Source organism: Abramis brama (assembly GCF_963993115.1).
Source record: "Abramis brama genome assembly, chromosome: 5".
Lineage (NCBI taxonomy): Eukaryota > Metazoa > Chordata > Actinopteri > Cypriniformes > Leuciscidae > Abramis > Abramis brama.
Window position 1 is genome coordinate 15,485,325 of NC_139967.1, and position 15,959 is coordinate 15,501,283.

General features: G+C 38.6%; 1 protein-coding gene across 1 annotated transcript; it reads right to left on the reverse strand.

The window, feature by feature from the left end:
• Window positions 1-355: 355 nt before the first annotated feature.
• tmc2b (transmembrane channel-like 2b) lies at window positions 356-13,663 on the reverse strand. The gene is made up of 20 exons (XM_084113273.1): window positions 13,523-13,663; window positions 13,028-13,069; window positions 12,316-12,730; window positions 11,504-11,650; window positions 10,082-10,172; window positions 9,920-10,001; window positions 9,715-9,821; window positions 9,046-9,144; window positions 8,811-8,953; window positions 8,528-8,675; window positions 8,228-8,422; window positions 7,954-8,133; window positions 7,653-7,814; window positions 6,219-6,347; window positions 5,616-5,683; window positions 5,297-5,536; window positions 1,156-1,281; window positions 988-1,066; window positions 779-899; window positions 356-612 (listed from the first exon to the last, which is right to left on the reverse strand). Exons 1-20 carry the CDS (start codon window positions 13,563-13,565, stop codon window positions 374-376), a joined length of 2,856 nt encoding a protein of 951 aa, XP_083969399.1. The 5' UTR covers window positions 13,566-13,663; the 3' UTR covers window positions 356-373.
• Window positions 13,664-15,959: the final 2,296 nt, after the last annotated feature.

The following is a 15,959-nucleotide window of genomic DNA, read 5'->3' on the forward strand; positions in this document are numbered from 1 at the left end:
ACCTGACTGATCTAGAGAAGATCTGTGTGGAGGAGTGGGCCAAAATCCCTCCTGCAGTGTGTGCAAACCTGATGAAAAACTACAGGAAACGTTTGACCTCTGTAATTGCAAACAAAGGCTACTGTACCAAATATTAACAGTGATTTTCTCAGGTGTTCAAATACTTATGTGCAGCTGTATCATAAAAAATGTCATAAATGTTAAAAAATCATACATTGTGATTTCTGGATTATTTTTTTTTGATTATGTCTCTCACAGTGGACATGCACCTACGATGACAATTTCAGACCCCTCCATGATTTCTAAGTGGGAGAACTTGCAAAATAGCAGGGTGTTCAAATACTTATTTTCCTCACTGTACATTCTTAAAGCCTTATCTTCGTGGTGGTGGTCCACCTCTCCCTCTTCCCATCCCTTGACCTGGTGGAGGTCCACGGCCATTACCTGGGAGAGGCCCAGGTGGCCTGGGACCTGGAGGGCGAGTCACTGGTGCCCGAGGATTTGCCGCAGCCAAAGACACATCTCTCTGAACATGTACCCCTTTCCCGGTGGCTGCAGCACCTGGTTTGCCAGTCACTTTTGGTGACTTGCTAAGCTGGTCAGTTGGTTTCTCTGTAATAAAAATGGCAAGTTTGTCACAGAAACAGACACTCCATTATGAATGAAGACTGTTCCACTCTCAAGTTTGAAGTCTCTCCTACAATGTGAACACCAGTAGGGGAAACACGGCAAAATAAACATGTCATGACTAGTTCAACGAGTTGTTTAGCCCACTGACCAGCCTCTTCAGCAGATGGAGGGGGAATCAGGGACTTGTTGGGCATAAGATCCTCCAGGTCTTTCATCACCTGGTTGGTGCTGTCCTTGTTGTTCCTCCTGTTCTTCTCCTCATCTCTTTGCTATATGACGGAGCAGAAAATATAAACCAATGGCTGACACTGCTGATGTCAGACAACTTTACCATAATTTACAAAAACATTTACCAACCATTTGCATTTTGCGTTTTAATTCCATGTTAGCGTTCTGATATGCTTTGGACACAGCATTCAGGTAATAAATAGCCAACCTGTCAGAGACAAGACATACAGATAGTTTTATTAAATGCAAATAAACCATAACATTTACCTTTATACTTCACATTAGGTGACTACTCACACCATGAGCAGGACTGCAGAAATGATGAGGCCTGGGTTGGATGCATAACTGAAGATGTCTGCCATAAATGATGGCAAGTCCTTCTCTATAGTCTCCGTGATCACATCAAACATCTTATCTTTACCACTGTGGAGAGACGTGGATCTCATATTGCTCAGGACATTTATGATTCAACAGAAAAATTAAAATATGAGATGTGGTGGATTTTTAATGAATAAAATAGTAAACTGTATATCAAACTAATATTAACTCTAACATCTAACCTTACTTCCCTTTTTAGGCCAAACAAAACTAACACTTTGAAACACAATGTACTAAAACGCTCTGTCCTGTGTTTTTGAATGTTGTATGTTATGTTGCCATACCCCTTTGACTTTGGTTGTGTGAGTGTAAAAATAACAAATATGGGAAATGAAACTAGATAGATGACTAGGTTAGAACCTTGTGATTAACAATGAAGTAATCATTAAAACAAAGTTTGCTTTACCTAGTAACAGAAGGGTTTGCATATGAAGAACCAATTAAATTCATATAATTTTGCCATACCTCCCTATTCTATAAAAACTGTTGTATTCTATTAAAGGAACACTCCACCGTTTTTTGAAATAGGGCTTATTCATCGTCTTTCCTACATTTAGATAGGTGGGCAAATGCATTTTTGTCTCAGTGCATGCATTGTTTTAGTTTGGCAGCGCGCCGATAGCTTAGCTTAGCATAATGAATGGAATCCTTTGTTGCCAGCTAGCATGTCATGAGTAAAAGAGATTAAAAAAAATAAAAAATAAAAAAATGAATTACTTCTTGTGGCCTGCATATTCACAACGAGTACAAATAGCAATGCAGATTAAGACTAGGCGATTTCCTAGGCAGATATTGACTTGGGGGGAAGCACAGGCGAAGCACTGCTACTTGGGCGCAGAGATATCACACAACACCTAAAATCCCCCAACTTCTGTCAACATACCAGCGTGAATAGTAGCCGGCTATTTTTCCTACAGTAGACATAGTGAATGGCGATGAACATGGCGGATTTTTTGAGAGACGCGGAGGGTGACTTCTCAGACAGTCAAGAGCCAGAACCATACCTCTATGAACCAGAGTTTTCAGAAGAGGAGCTGCGTGCTTTGGAAATAGAACGACAGGAGGAGGAGGTTGCAGTCGCTCAACAGCCTGAGGACGTGAGGATGAGAGTCAACACAAACTGGTGGTGAGTGTGATATCTCTGCGCCCAAGTAGCAGTGCTTTGCCTATGCTTCACCCCAATATAGTCCCAAGTCAGTATCTGCCTAGGAAATCACCTAATCTGCATTGCTATTTGTACTCGTTGTGAATACGCAGGCCACAAGAAGTAATTCTTTTCTTTTTTTTTATCACTTTTACTCATGACATGCTAGCTGGCAACAAAGGATTCCATTCATTATGCTAAGCTAAGCTAGCGGTGGTGAAACAACTAAACAATGCATGCACTGAGACAAAAATGCGTTTGCCAACTTATCTAAATGTAGGAAAGACGGTGAATAAGCCCTATTTCAAAAAACGGTGGAGTGTTCCTTTAACTGGTGGGATTCTCAATGGAATTTGTCTGAGATCCTCCGCCCTTGCTTCTTCTTGGGAGAGATTCCCTGAGAACTGCTCGGGAACTCTTCCGGCCATGATTAAAGCATTTAAAGGATATTTGTGGAAGTCTGTTTGTCAATCATTGCTGCGCAGCAAGAAAGCTAGTTAGGGAAGCAAGTTAGTTAGGTAGACTATATATTGAACGTCGATTGGAGACGTTAGGGAACGCCGATTGGAGACGACCCAGGGAACGTCGATTGGAGACGACCCAGGTAGACTATAGGGAACGTCGATTGGAGACGACCCAGGTAGACTTAGAGTAGGAAGGGAACGTCGATTGGAGACGACCCAGATAGTTAGGTTTAGGGAAAAATCTACGACAGAGTTCACGGTCTAGGCCCTATTTTGCTGGTCTAAAAATGTATGACAATTTAAAATATACATTTTTATTCCATATTGATGGACCAACATGAAACAAGCTTGTTATTACTGTATACTGTAGTAAGATGTTTTTGTAACATTTTAAGACATACTTGTTCAAAATATCCTGCAAATAACACACATTTTATGTTTATCACTGTTTTATAACCTCTTAGCTAAGTAAGTTGCAAGTATTTTATCAGATCTCCTGTATTAATTTGCCTTTAATCATGAAAGCTCATTTCCCCATAAATAAGAAAAATATCATGTGTAATTAAGATTAAAAAGACAGAAGGAATTATGAGATGAAATGTTATAATTTTGTACATTCTGTACTCTAAATAAATAAAAAGCCAAAATTATGATATAAAGTCAAAATTATGACATACTGTACTATGTACATGCATCATATATAGGCCTATAGCTGTAATCGAAATTATTCAACCCCCATTGCAAATCAGGTTTATTGGCATAATTTACAGACTTTCAGCTGTTTGCAATGAACAAAAATGTTTTAAGTGGTTTCCCCAAATTCAACTGAAATTGCAACTTTTAATGACTTTTGCAGGCTCAAAATTATTCAACCCCTGAATAGAATCCCTCGCAACAGCACAAATCTGCAAAACAGGTGTTGTCTCAAACACACCTGATGCAACTAATGAAGGGCTCCATTAGTTGTACCTGGTGTGATTGAGCTAGAACGCATGAAATATCTGAACTGGCTAGGTTTGTTCAGTGTCACGTTTGACTGTATATTAGAAATATGGCTAAGTCAAAAAATGGTCCAAAAAGTTAAGTGAAGATATCATTGCTCTTCACAAACAAGGAACATGATACAAAAACATTGCAAAGGCACTAAATGTTCCTAGAGACACCGTTGGAAGCATAGTTCTCAAGTTAAAAGTTAAAGACAGTGGTTACACTATCTGGAAGGGGCAGTTAAAAGAAATCTATCAATGGCTGCAATCAGATATCTGAGAAGACAGATTCAGAAAAAACCCTTGAGTGACTGCAAAAGACCTGCAGCAAGACTTGGTGGCAACAGACACTGAGGTTTCAGCTTGCACAGTAAGGCGTGTACTAAATGCATGCGATTTCAATGCCAGAACTCCATGACGTACACTGCATACTGATTCAAAAGCACAAGAAAAGTGCTCAAAATCATATTAATTAAAGCCACAGAATTTTTTGCGATTCTGTTCTGTGGAGCGATGAAACAAAACTGGAACTTTTCGGGAGGAAGCAGAATGAAGCATATGCTGAAAAGAACACTCTGCCTACAGTTAAGCATGGTGGTGGTTCGGTGATGCTCTGGGGCTGCTTTGCATCCTCTGGCACTGGAAACCTGCAACGTGTGGAAGGCAAGATGAATTCATTTAAGTATCAGAAAATCCTAGGAGAAAACGTCATGCCGTCAGGGAGGAAGCTGAATCCCAAGCATCTTCAAATTCCACCAAGGCTTGGGTGCAGAAGAAGTCCTGGAAGATTCTACAGTGGCCATCAATGTCACCTGACTTGAACCCCATAGAAAATCTCTGGTGGGATTTGAAGACGGCAGTTGCAGCACACACACTCAACAATATTACTGAACTGGAGGCCATTTCTCATGAGGAATGGGCTAAGATTCCTCAGAAACGCTGCCAGAAGCTGGTGTCTGGGTATACATCTTGTTTGCAGCAGGCCATAACAGCAAAAGGGTAAAAGTACTAAAGATGCTTGCCATGAAGGGGTTGAATAAGTTTGAGACTGCAGAAGTCATTAAATGTTGCATTTTCAGTTGAATTTGGGGAAACCACTTGAAACATTTGTTGTGTTGAGCTATTTCAATTACTTTTGTTTGATTTTTTCAAGGCAAACAGCTGAAAGTGATTTGCAATGGAGGTTGAATAATTTCAATTACAACTGTAATTTCGACTTTATCTTATAATTACTTAGTATGTCATAATTTTGACTTTTCATGGCATAATCATGATTTACCAAAGCATGATTTCTTTTTCTTATGTGGAGTAAATGGGCTTCCATACTTAATACATGAATAGGGATAACAAATCTATTCCTACAGGAATAATTTGTTCAGGCATTCTGTACTTTTCCACTTTTTCCCATTTTTGACCACAGTGAGTCTTTTTCAAGGATTAGTACATTGATAAGGTTTAAAAGCTACCTGAAGGGTCCACAGTCAAAAGATGGTGGCAGGGTCATAATAGAGTAGATCACAGGCATGAGACTGAGGAAGAGGACGAGGAGGAGCAATCCCATGTAGAAGTTATTAGAACGTGAGGCTTTGAACACTCTCTCATGGGGAACGTTACAGGCCATCACTGCCCAGCACTGGTAATACATGGAGCTCAGCAGACGCAACACGTTTACTCCCACCAGCCCAGGGGCGTAAAATGCGCCCATCCTGAAACACACACATTATGTGAGGCCATCACACTGTCCATCGTCGAGATGCTGTGTTTTTACTCGCATGATCTACTTACCAGATCATTCCCTGGTTGAAGATGAGCCCAAGTACATTACCACTGATGTCAAACTCTCCATAAGATGGCTGCAGAAACACAAACACACATGCATAAATATCTGTATGCATGACAACACAGAAAGAGATGTCACAGTAAAAGATACCTCTCTCTCTCTCTCTCTCTCTCTCTCTCTGTAATTAAGTGCCCTGAATGGTGTAGTGTGTCTCTCTGTGACTCTGGTTGAAAAGCAGCCCTATCACCTATCCTGCCACCTTCTCATGGAGTTCAGTTGACCTCGGATGAATGAGTAGTATGTTACCTATATCGAGTGACAGGAAAATGAGGGCGACAGGGCAAAGCCATATAGAGCAGTCATTTTTTCTGAGCACAAAAAACCTTTGATGAGAATATACTTAACCTGACATATTCACAGTCAGTCAGGTTTCTAACATCTGCCCTCTTCTTGATGGGAACGTCCCATCATCGCTAAATTGCTAAGAATTAAACTTAACAACTAAAATGTGCATCTGACAGAGGTCATCAAACTGATACTGTTCCAGCTTGTTTACACAGTGTTACGTGAGTAACTTGAATAACAGCAGGGTGTGAGCTTGGACTTACAAACCCAGCTTCAAGATCCCAACACCAGCAATAGTTGAGGAATCTCACAATCACGGCTCGTAGGAAGTCCCCTATCAGAATGGTCAGATATGTCACCTGGATGTCGGATACGGTGAGCTTCACAAACTCCTGTGAGGAAATAAAGCAGTACATTTTAACCATATAAAGCCTACTGTATTATGTTTGATACATGAATTTCTAAGGCCTTTGAATTATCAGCATGAATCAAACATTGCTGAGAAACCTGTTGCACACAATCTACTGCATGACTTCGGCACTCTGTTTGATAGATCATACTTTTTTAGCAAGTAAAAGGCATTTGTATAACTTTTGTATTGTCAGTAATATTTCAAAATTAACATTTACCAGACTGAAGCAACTTAAGTTCTTGTTGCACTTGTGCGTTTGCGCACAAAAGTACCTCACAAATCTGATTTCAGACAGACTTCTGAGGCAGCGTAATGGTTTAATGCTTTTAAGGCATAATAGAGGGAGCATTGGTGAAAACAAAGTGAATATTTTATATCAATAGTAATTACTCGTTAGAAATGACATCAGAAGTGGCCAAACGTTGGCCAAAAACGTACATTTACACACAAACTGACCAGCAACCGCAACTTTCAGACGGCATCTTTATTTCTCAGCTGAACTGTCACAGAATGGAAAGCACGGGATTGTGGGATATTAAAGTCAGCGAAAGATACAACTATGCTGCCTTCAAAAATCGAACAGATGAAGGTATGTCAGGAGGAGACAGGAAGTGAAGCTAACATTGGATTCGGACGTTCCTTGATGCCTTTCTACCTTGGAATGCATCCTCCGAAGGCAGCGCTTAAGCTTTCAGACGTGGGCCCTGATGATCTGGTTCAGGTGTGTTTGATTGGGGCTGGAGCTGAATTTTGGAGTTCGCCACCCCTGCTGTGACTATTTCACACTCTATATACCATAAAAGCCTGATGTATCAAATATGATAAATGCAAACCTTTTTTTAGATGTACTTTTACATTTTAGGGTTAAACTGTTCCATTTCAAAAAATAGATTTTTGTGACTAATATTTTGTCAAGCACTATAGGGTCAGTGTTGCCAACTTAGCAACTTGTCAGCTAACAACAAATATAGTGATATTTGGACTGCTGGTTAAAATGTAATCAGTCACTGTGACATACTTGTTCCATTTTCTGACAGAAAATATGTAGCTTTATTGGACATTAGGCTATATATTATATTAAAATACATGTGAGCACGGATTAGGAGAAAAAAACGGATGTAAAGTGCTGACAATTGGCGCATTACGTCATCCAGTGACATGTAGTACATTTTTGAGCAGGCTTTAGCTACTTTCCATTGAAAATAGTAGGCAACACTGTACATGTTCAGCACTGACTGTTACTGATAAGTTTGGTGATGGTGATGTTGGTGCTGACGATACCTACAATGCCAACTTCTGTCTCCCAGCATGGCCCCCTGATGACATCAGCTGGGGAGGTGATTGGAGGGGGAATGTTTTCTGTGACATTGTACTGTAAGGTGTAGTTGTCATAGTATTCTTTAAGAGCCCAGATGGTTTCATTTTTTATCTGTTTCTCATTTTCAAGCTGTGAACATACAAGACCAAAGAAATGATTCACATAAAATGTAACAGGCATATGTGTAAGGGCTGATCCCAAAACTCTTAAGCAGAGTAATATCCTCTTTTCATTATGTTTATGGTTACTAGACCCTCTATGGTCATACCTTTGCATTGACTTCATCAAACAGAGCAAACAGAAAAGTGTACAGGTTGCCCAGAAAGAGGGCAAAGATTCTGGCCAGCTGCCATTTTAGGGCGATTCGAGGGTGATAGTCTTCCAGCTCCCCTATGACCTCAAACAGAGGTGGACACACCAAGCCCAACAGGGACATCACAATTTCAACCTGACCGAAGAAGACACAGAGTTTCACAATTTCCTTCTTTTTTTTTTCATGTACCATCATATTAATAAATTGAAAGGTAAAAGAAAAGGGGTACCTCATTTTTTTGAAGCCATGTCAGTTCATTCCTGTCCTTTTTGGCAAATTCTTGAGATCTTTTGACCACATTGTAGATGAGGAATCCGCTCCCACCCAAGCAGCACAGGATGAGAACGTTGGCTAGGACACGTAGAAAGCGGCGCAGGTGAATGTTCTCATCCTTTAGGTTTTCCTGCTCATCCACTATAGATTCCTGAGGAATTATAACATTAAGTTAATGTTTGATTTGATCAGTCTAGCTATGCAGAGGTTTTCACAGCACAGTGTACCATTCTTTGATACGATTGCTGTTATTAACCTTGAAGCTTGTGGTGGTGGATGCGAACTTGTTGTCAGCTGTCTCTGGGTTTCCTATAAGGTAATCCCAGCTGGTAAACAGCTTCCAGCAAAAGGTGAAGGCACTATCCTCTGCTCCATCTCCTCCTTCATTGGCATTTCTTGCCATTCTAGAAGAAGGAAGGCCATTAAAAAAAGAAAGAAAGAAAGAGGCTCCACATTATCAGCAAAAAGAGCATTTTCAGTGAGCAAAACCCTATACAGAGTGTCACTGTCAATGCTGCAGATGTAGTTATTAGACTCACGTTCTGATAACCACCATTAGACTGTAGCCAAATATCCCAACACCAACCAAAAGATATGACAGAGGTAACCGGAACTGGAGGAATCCGATACTTCGTTGATTATTGTAGAAACCATAAAACATAACGGAGTACTTGCAATAACCCTGTGAAAAAAATGCTAAAGGTATAATCCAAATAAGACAATAGCAATCTTACAACCTCTTTTACACAGAATCCAATAGTGAAAAATCCTTACGCCAAACTCAAACAGGACAGAGTAGTCCATGGCAGTATCCTGTTCTTCTCTGGGGACTGTTTTTCTGGGAAGGGAGCCGTAAGGCATGCCCATCAGAACCTACAAAGAGAAAGACACAGATCATATTAGTGTAGCTTTTATTTTAATTTTCTCTTTTATGACATGATAACCCATACTTGGAATTTGTACTCTGCATTTAACCCATTCAAGTTAGTGCACACATTAGGAGCAGTGAGTAGTGAACACTCAGTGGGCAGCCATTGCTGTGGCACCCGGGGAGCGATTGTGGGTTGGTGCCTTGCTCAAGTGCATTTCATTCATTTCCTGCTGGTATTGAGAATCAAACCCGCAACCTTTCGGTTACCAGTCTGACCAATCACGGTTTCCACAAAAATATCAAGCAGCACAACATTGATAATAATAGGAAATGTTTCTTGAGAGGCAAACCAGCATATAATAATGATTTCTGAAGGATCATGTGACACTGAAGACAGGAGGAATGGAATGGAGGAATGAAAACTCAGCTTTGCCATCACAGGAAGAATGACTCTTTAAAATATATGAAAATAGAAATTGTAATAAAATTTACAATATTACGATTTTTACAATAAACGGTAGTGTACATTGCCCAAAAGGTGTTTAAACAAAGACATTAGCATCACATCTCACCTCTGGCATAACAACAAGTCCAAACACAAAGCCGAAGAGAACAAGGTTTAATCCATACATCCACCGCAGGAAAATGAAGTAGGAGGCAACAGATGACCCAAAGTGACCTATGAGAATAAAACAGTTGAGAAGAGAATAAGAAACACACTGAACTCTGAAAATACAGATTTCGATAAAAAAGAAAAAGAAACAGAGATGAACAGACTTTCAACTTCTTTTATCCGACTCTCCCAGGGAATGCAGGCTGTCTTGAAGTTTTCAAAGTCTCTATTGAATTTGATTAATTTCTGAGAAACGAACAAACAAAAAATATTCAGTGATTGCATTTAAAATGTAACATGACACTGTGGAATATTTAATGTTGTACCTTAGCCATCATGACTTTGAATGCATAGAGTCTCCTTCCTTTTCCTTTGCCCAAAGCCCCTTCAAACTTTTCTACAAACCCCTGGGCTTCTCTAACAGGTGATATAAATAGAAACTTGTATTAGCATGGAAATAAAATGTATGACACAATATCTAAATATCTGCGTGTATTACGCAGCATGGCCATTCAGCAAGCACCAGAGATAATACTAGGAACAAATATCATGTTTCACTCACAACCTTCACACTCTGTAACTTGAGCCTACAGCCAATTAATTAACTCATCAATGAATAATGAATGTGAATGGTCCAGATGGACACAAGATGAACTAATTCACTAATAAACGGATATTACTTAAAGGGATAGTTCACCCAAATGTGAAGCAAAAGAAGATATTTGGGGGGGGGGGGTTGTCCATAAAATGAAAGTCACTGGGGTCCAGTGTTGTTTTAGACCCCTTTGACTTTCATTGTATAGGCAAAAGAAGAGAAGAAGTCATACAGGTTTGATTTGAAATGACATGAGGTTGAGTATATGATGAAAGAACTTTCATTTTTGGATGAACCAACCCTTTAATGTTTTCACATGGAAATAGTATGGGTACCAGTGTAATTGTAGTTAACTGAACTAAAACTCAAACCTACAAAGCACCTCATTATAACCCATGGTGGACCATATCGACATCTGTGTATTGTTTGGACATGACCATATGACCTTATGGCACTTGGTACATGAGATCTCTGAAGAGAATTGTAAGAAACATCAGCATGCATAAAACAGCATCAAGCTCATGAAACTGTAACATTCCACTCACCAACCAGAAGTTACCCATGAAGCTTTGCCAAGTGAGTGTCCCTTATGTGGCACTGTTTCTTTCCCTACAGCTTCAGGGCCCATGTTATTGATGCTTTCTTGGGCAGTGTGTCAGTCACTACTAACTTCTGAGGGCACTTGTCCAAACTCTCGTTTGTCACCCACACTGGTCAATTCCACTGGGCAGTCTGAGGTAAAGGTTCAGATGGAGGCCACTAGGTAATGAATGCATTGGCGTAGTCTCTGTGTCAAGTGTTTTATCTCAAAGTGCAATCGAACACATTTTGGATGATGGTGATTCTTTACCGAAACTTTTTGTAAACTTCAAAAGTGCCATGTTGTCATACTGATTCTAATTCAAATTACTACCATGCTTCCTAAAAATAATTTTCAGAGCCAGTAAGAATGTGTAGCCAGTAAGAGCTCCTTTAAACATCAGCTTAAAGTGCATTGAGGCGTGAAAATGCAAGAAAGCAGAAGCACAGCAACTTGTAAGCTTTAATGAAGCACAAACAAACATGAAACTCATGCTAAATAAATGAACTTCATTTGAGTAAGAGGTGACAGAAACAAGAGCTCAAACAATGAGTAGGAGGAAATCCGTTTTACTTCAGGCATTTGAGTTTCCTCTTCATGCGCCAGGGTTTGTTCCGAAGTGTCGCTATCTGCTTTTTCTTCTCCTCCACTTCCTCTTTTAGTCGGGCCATCTCTCCCTCAGACAGAGACTCGTCTTCTGAATTGTTGTCTGATGATGAACTGCAGCAGAACAAAGCCGAGACCCAAGAGTCAGCAGTCAGTCCTTTAAGTCCAGTTTAACAGTATATTCCACAAGGATATTGTTGTTTTGGTCACGTCAAGTCAAAAGTTCTAGTGAGCAGGATGGCCATGAAAAGCACTTCCAGATCATCAGTTGGAAGGCAAAAGAAAAAAGAAAAAGAATGAAATGTCCAACTGAAACCAAAAAATGTATAGCCAATAACAACAGTACTACTTTACATTGGTTGCTATAATACTCTATAATATAGTGACGAGTCTATATATATAGGAGTGAATTCAGGTTGATTGGGACACTTTTTCCAAGTCATTTCAATGGCAAAAAGTGTCCCAATCACCCTGAATGGACCCTATACATAGGTTTAGTAAATGATTAAAACTTTAAATAAATTAAATAAATATAATATTTTTATTTATTTATAGCAATACAATCAATACAATACAATACAATATTATGATAACAAGGTTGTTCAGAGGTTTTAGGTCCTTGGCTGCATTTTACCACAAATTTTGTAATATGAATAGTTGAGAACATTCAAAAGTTCTTTTATGGCAATAGATGTGTATGGCTGTGGAGGTAATGAGGAGTGAACGGCACCATGTGTGTGTGTGTGTGGCGTGGAGAGGGAGGCTAGAGAATACTGCACCTGCTGTTTTTGCCTTTGTTCTTTTTCTTATCCTTATCTTCCTGTTTATCCTTCCCTCCTTTTCCTGCTGCTTTGCCATTCCCCTTCTTCTCCTTGATATTCTCCACCTCTTTATCCTTCTTAGTTGTGCCTTTTTTCCTTCCTTTTCTTTTATCTCCTTTCTCCTCTTCGCTCTCCTCTTCTGAGTCATCTTTCTTGGCAGCCCTCTTCTTCGCACCTGCTGCTTTCTTTCTTCTTCCTTTCTGCTCTTCCTCGCTCTCATCTTCACTTACTTCCTTTTTCTTTCGGCCTTTCCTCTTCCGTGGAGTCTCCTCCTCTTCGTCGCTCTCCTCCACGCTATCGGCAGGCTTGGCTTTCCTTCCTCGAGCAGCAGGCTTCGGTTTATTCCTGCCTTTTGCTCTTCTTTTTGAATCCACTGAAAATATAGAGAAAATGTGTGTGTGTGTGAGAGTGTGTATATATATATATATATATATATATATATATATATATATATATATATATATATACATATACATACATTCATATTATATTTTAATTAAATATAAAAAATTGACAAAATACATCTTATAAGATCACTGCATGGCATGCATATTCAAAATAGTAATTAAAAATAATACAATAATATTATCGAAAGTAATATTATAATAAATAATAATGATAAACAATAATTATGTTAATAAAAAAAAATTCAGCCATCTTCAAAACTTACCATCACTTCCACTATCATATTCTGCATCGATTTCCATCCCAACTGTAACACACACACATACACTGAATTAATATCATGAGAATTTCTTTCATTTTAAAAATACTGTCACAATAACTCAATAACACAACTATTTAACATCCTGTCAGATGAGTGCATTCATGGCATACATGATATATTGTGTTAATCATTAAAACAATTACCATAAATTAGGTAAACCTGTTAAATAAGGGTCATCATTCAAAAACTCACTCACAAACATATAACAGCAGGAAACACAACATCACAACACATGCCTGCCAGTTGTAAAATCATCAACTGCACTCCATCAGAATATAAAAACTATATCAGAACAGTAAATAAAAGTTGCAAATAGTTACCCAACCCATTCATATGTAGATGGATGCGTTTGAAACGAACAGTCTACTAGTATACACTGAATCAAATTGAATCAACATGCATTGGAATGATCCTCTTCTGATAATAAAATCTACTTACCATCATCCACGGTTATCGCAATATCATTTTTTCTGCGAGGCATCTTGCCGGTTTGAGTTTGAGTCCAGCTATTCAGTCTTGCGAGGCATCTAGAGCTGAAGACACACCTGACTGTCAGGTGGGTCTCTGTTAACAGGCTCTCCACTCCTAAAAAAGGAATCAAATGTCTCCTTGACTACAGAAAATGGTAGCCAAGATCTAAAGCCGTGAGAGCCAGCAAACAAAACGCCAGTGTACAGGGCAGATTCAAGATTCAAATAATCAGAGAATAATCAAGGTGTCTCTCATGATACCTAAACACAAGCAGGTCGGCTAAATGAAGAACGGCAAGTATACCCAAGTTTCACGATAAACACCGGAAAATATTTTTTCTAGAATTAAAATAAGAAAATTATAACAGATTGTAACTAATGTGAAGTTCTGATTAAATTATTCTTCTTTACGGCAAATGTATCATTCTTTATGTTAATTAGAAAAAAGTTCAATAACTAATTTTTGGACCTTAGTAAAAAGAGGTAACTTTTTTTTTTTTTTATTATTATTACTCTCACACCACACTTTTTTTTTTACAAGTACAAGATATTCATATACTGAACTATAGTTTAAACATGTTTAACTTTGGTTAAATTTGTGTCTTTGTTCTTAATGTGTGTAAATGATGAGGCATTGTGTCAACAGGAAGTTCTAACCTTCTTGTTCAGACACAGCGCAGCAGAATACCATTAATTGCTTTGAGTTAATTATATACAAGAGGTCTACTAAAATAACATCAAGTAACAGAACTACATTCACACAGATCAGATATCCAGCATATAAAAGCGGTTTCTCTGTAGTGACCGCAAGTAAGGAAGGTTCACAATAAATGCACAAACACTGTGAAAACTGTACTTTTTGAGTGTTTTTGAGTTTTACTTACTTCCAAAAGTTGAGATAACTTTAATTAATTTGATCAATTCCAATATATTGGACAAATCAATTGGATAAACAATTGGTTTTTACAGTAAAGTTTAATTTATGATTCAATTAATAATTTAATGAATTAAATTATTCATTAATACTATTATGAGCCCTAATGCTATCACTATTCTTGATTTCTTACTAAAAGAATTTAAAATGAGCTGTATTTTCAATTAACAATGACTACCTAAATGAACAAATAAACAAAATCTCAAATGACTCCTGTTAATAGTTAATGACGACTGCCCATGAATTATAAATGACCATTTGCATTGTTAATGAAACTTATGTGCCAATTTTCTTATAAATAATCGTCAAGATTTGATACAGGGATATCATAAGGTTCTAAGGATTGTAAGATCTCTTTGATCCATCTTCAAAACAGGTGCTCTTTATATATTCTTATATTCTTTATGGATGTTTTGTAGTAGGTTTGTAACAAACTCCCCTCACTTAAATGGTACACAGCGTAACCCCAAACAGAGCAGCATGGGCCGTGGAATGACAAGTGAGACACATGCATCTTTGCTGCCAAATCTGTGGCTGTTGGAAAATAATCCAGGACATTAGACACCCCTAGAGCTGAGAGCAGATTTGAGAATACAGTACTGCGCATGGAAATGTTGTGGGTCACCTAACACGCTGATCAAGATAAAGCAGCATGGATTTGAGAATAGGAAAACAATGAAATGGAGACGTAATGTTGGGCAAAGCCAAGCCGTCAATTGGTTAAAAAATTATTTAGCTTCCAGATCTATCGTTTTGTGGTCTTTTTGAACGCAAACGTTTTAAACGCGTCCAGTGGTCAGGGTTCCTCAAATCCAGATGGAGGGCCACTGTCCTGTAGAGTTTAGCTCAAACCATGATCAAACTCACTTACCTGCAATTTTCTAGTAACTCTGTTGACTAGATTTTTCAGGTGTTTGATTAGTTTTGGAACTAAACGCTGCAGGGAAGTGGCCCTCCAGGACCAGATATGAGGAACCCCTGGCATGCACGATGCTGCAAAAGACACAAACACAATGGTTAAACATGTTGTCCGTCTATCGCTTTTACATGGGAAATCAATGAAAAAGTAGCACAGTGGAACGGAAAAACACGTTTTGTGTGAAGGATGCATTTTGAGATTGCTGACAGTTAAGGGTGATTTATACTTCTGCGTCTGAGCCTCTACGCCATAGACTACACGTTGGTTTTCATTTATACTTCTGCGTCATTGTCCGCATTGACCTGCAATTACACATGCGACGTAGCTATGGCATATAAATTGGGTTTTACACTGGCCCCCAACAAAGCAATTTGTCACACTTAAAAATTTATGAAATCTGCACACAAATGATGCTAGGCCTTTTTTAAGAACTAGACTTTTAACAAGCTGTTAAAAAAGTGTCTTTTGTCTTGATTTCAACTTTTATATCTGTTGTTTTATGTGATTCTTTGAAATTTGAATTATTTTTGTTTGTTTTTTAAATGTGTTCTT

Coding starts and splice junctions, on each gene's coding strand:
- tmc2b (XM_084113273.1), bottom strand. CDS start 13,565: ATGCCTCGCAGAAAAAATGATATTGCGATAACCGTGGATGATG. Junction 1,067..1,155: donor TCTGCAGTCCTGCTCATGGT/GTGAGTAGTCAC, acceptor TGTCTCTGACAG/GTTGGCTATTTATTACCTGA. Junction 900..987: donor TAAAACGCAAAATGCAAATG/GTTGGTAAATGT, acceptor TCCGTCATATAG/CAAAGAGATGAGGAGAAGAA.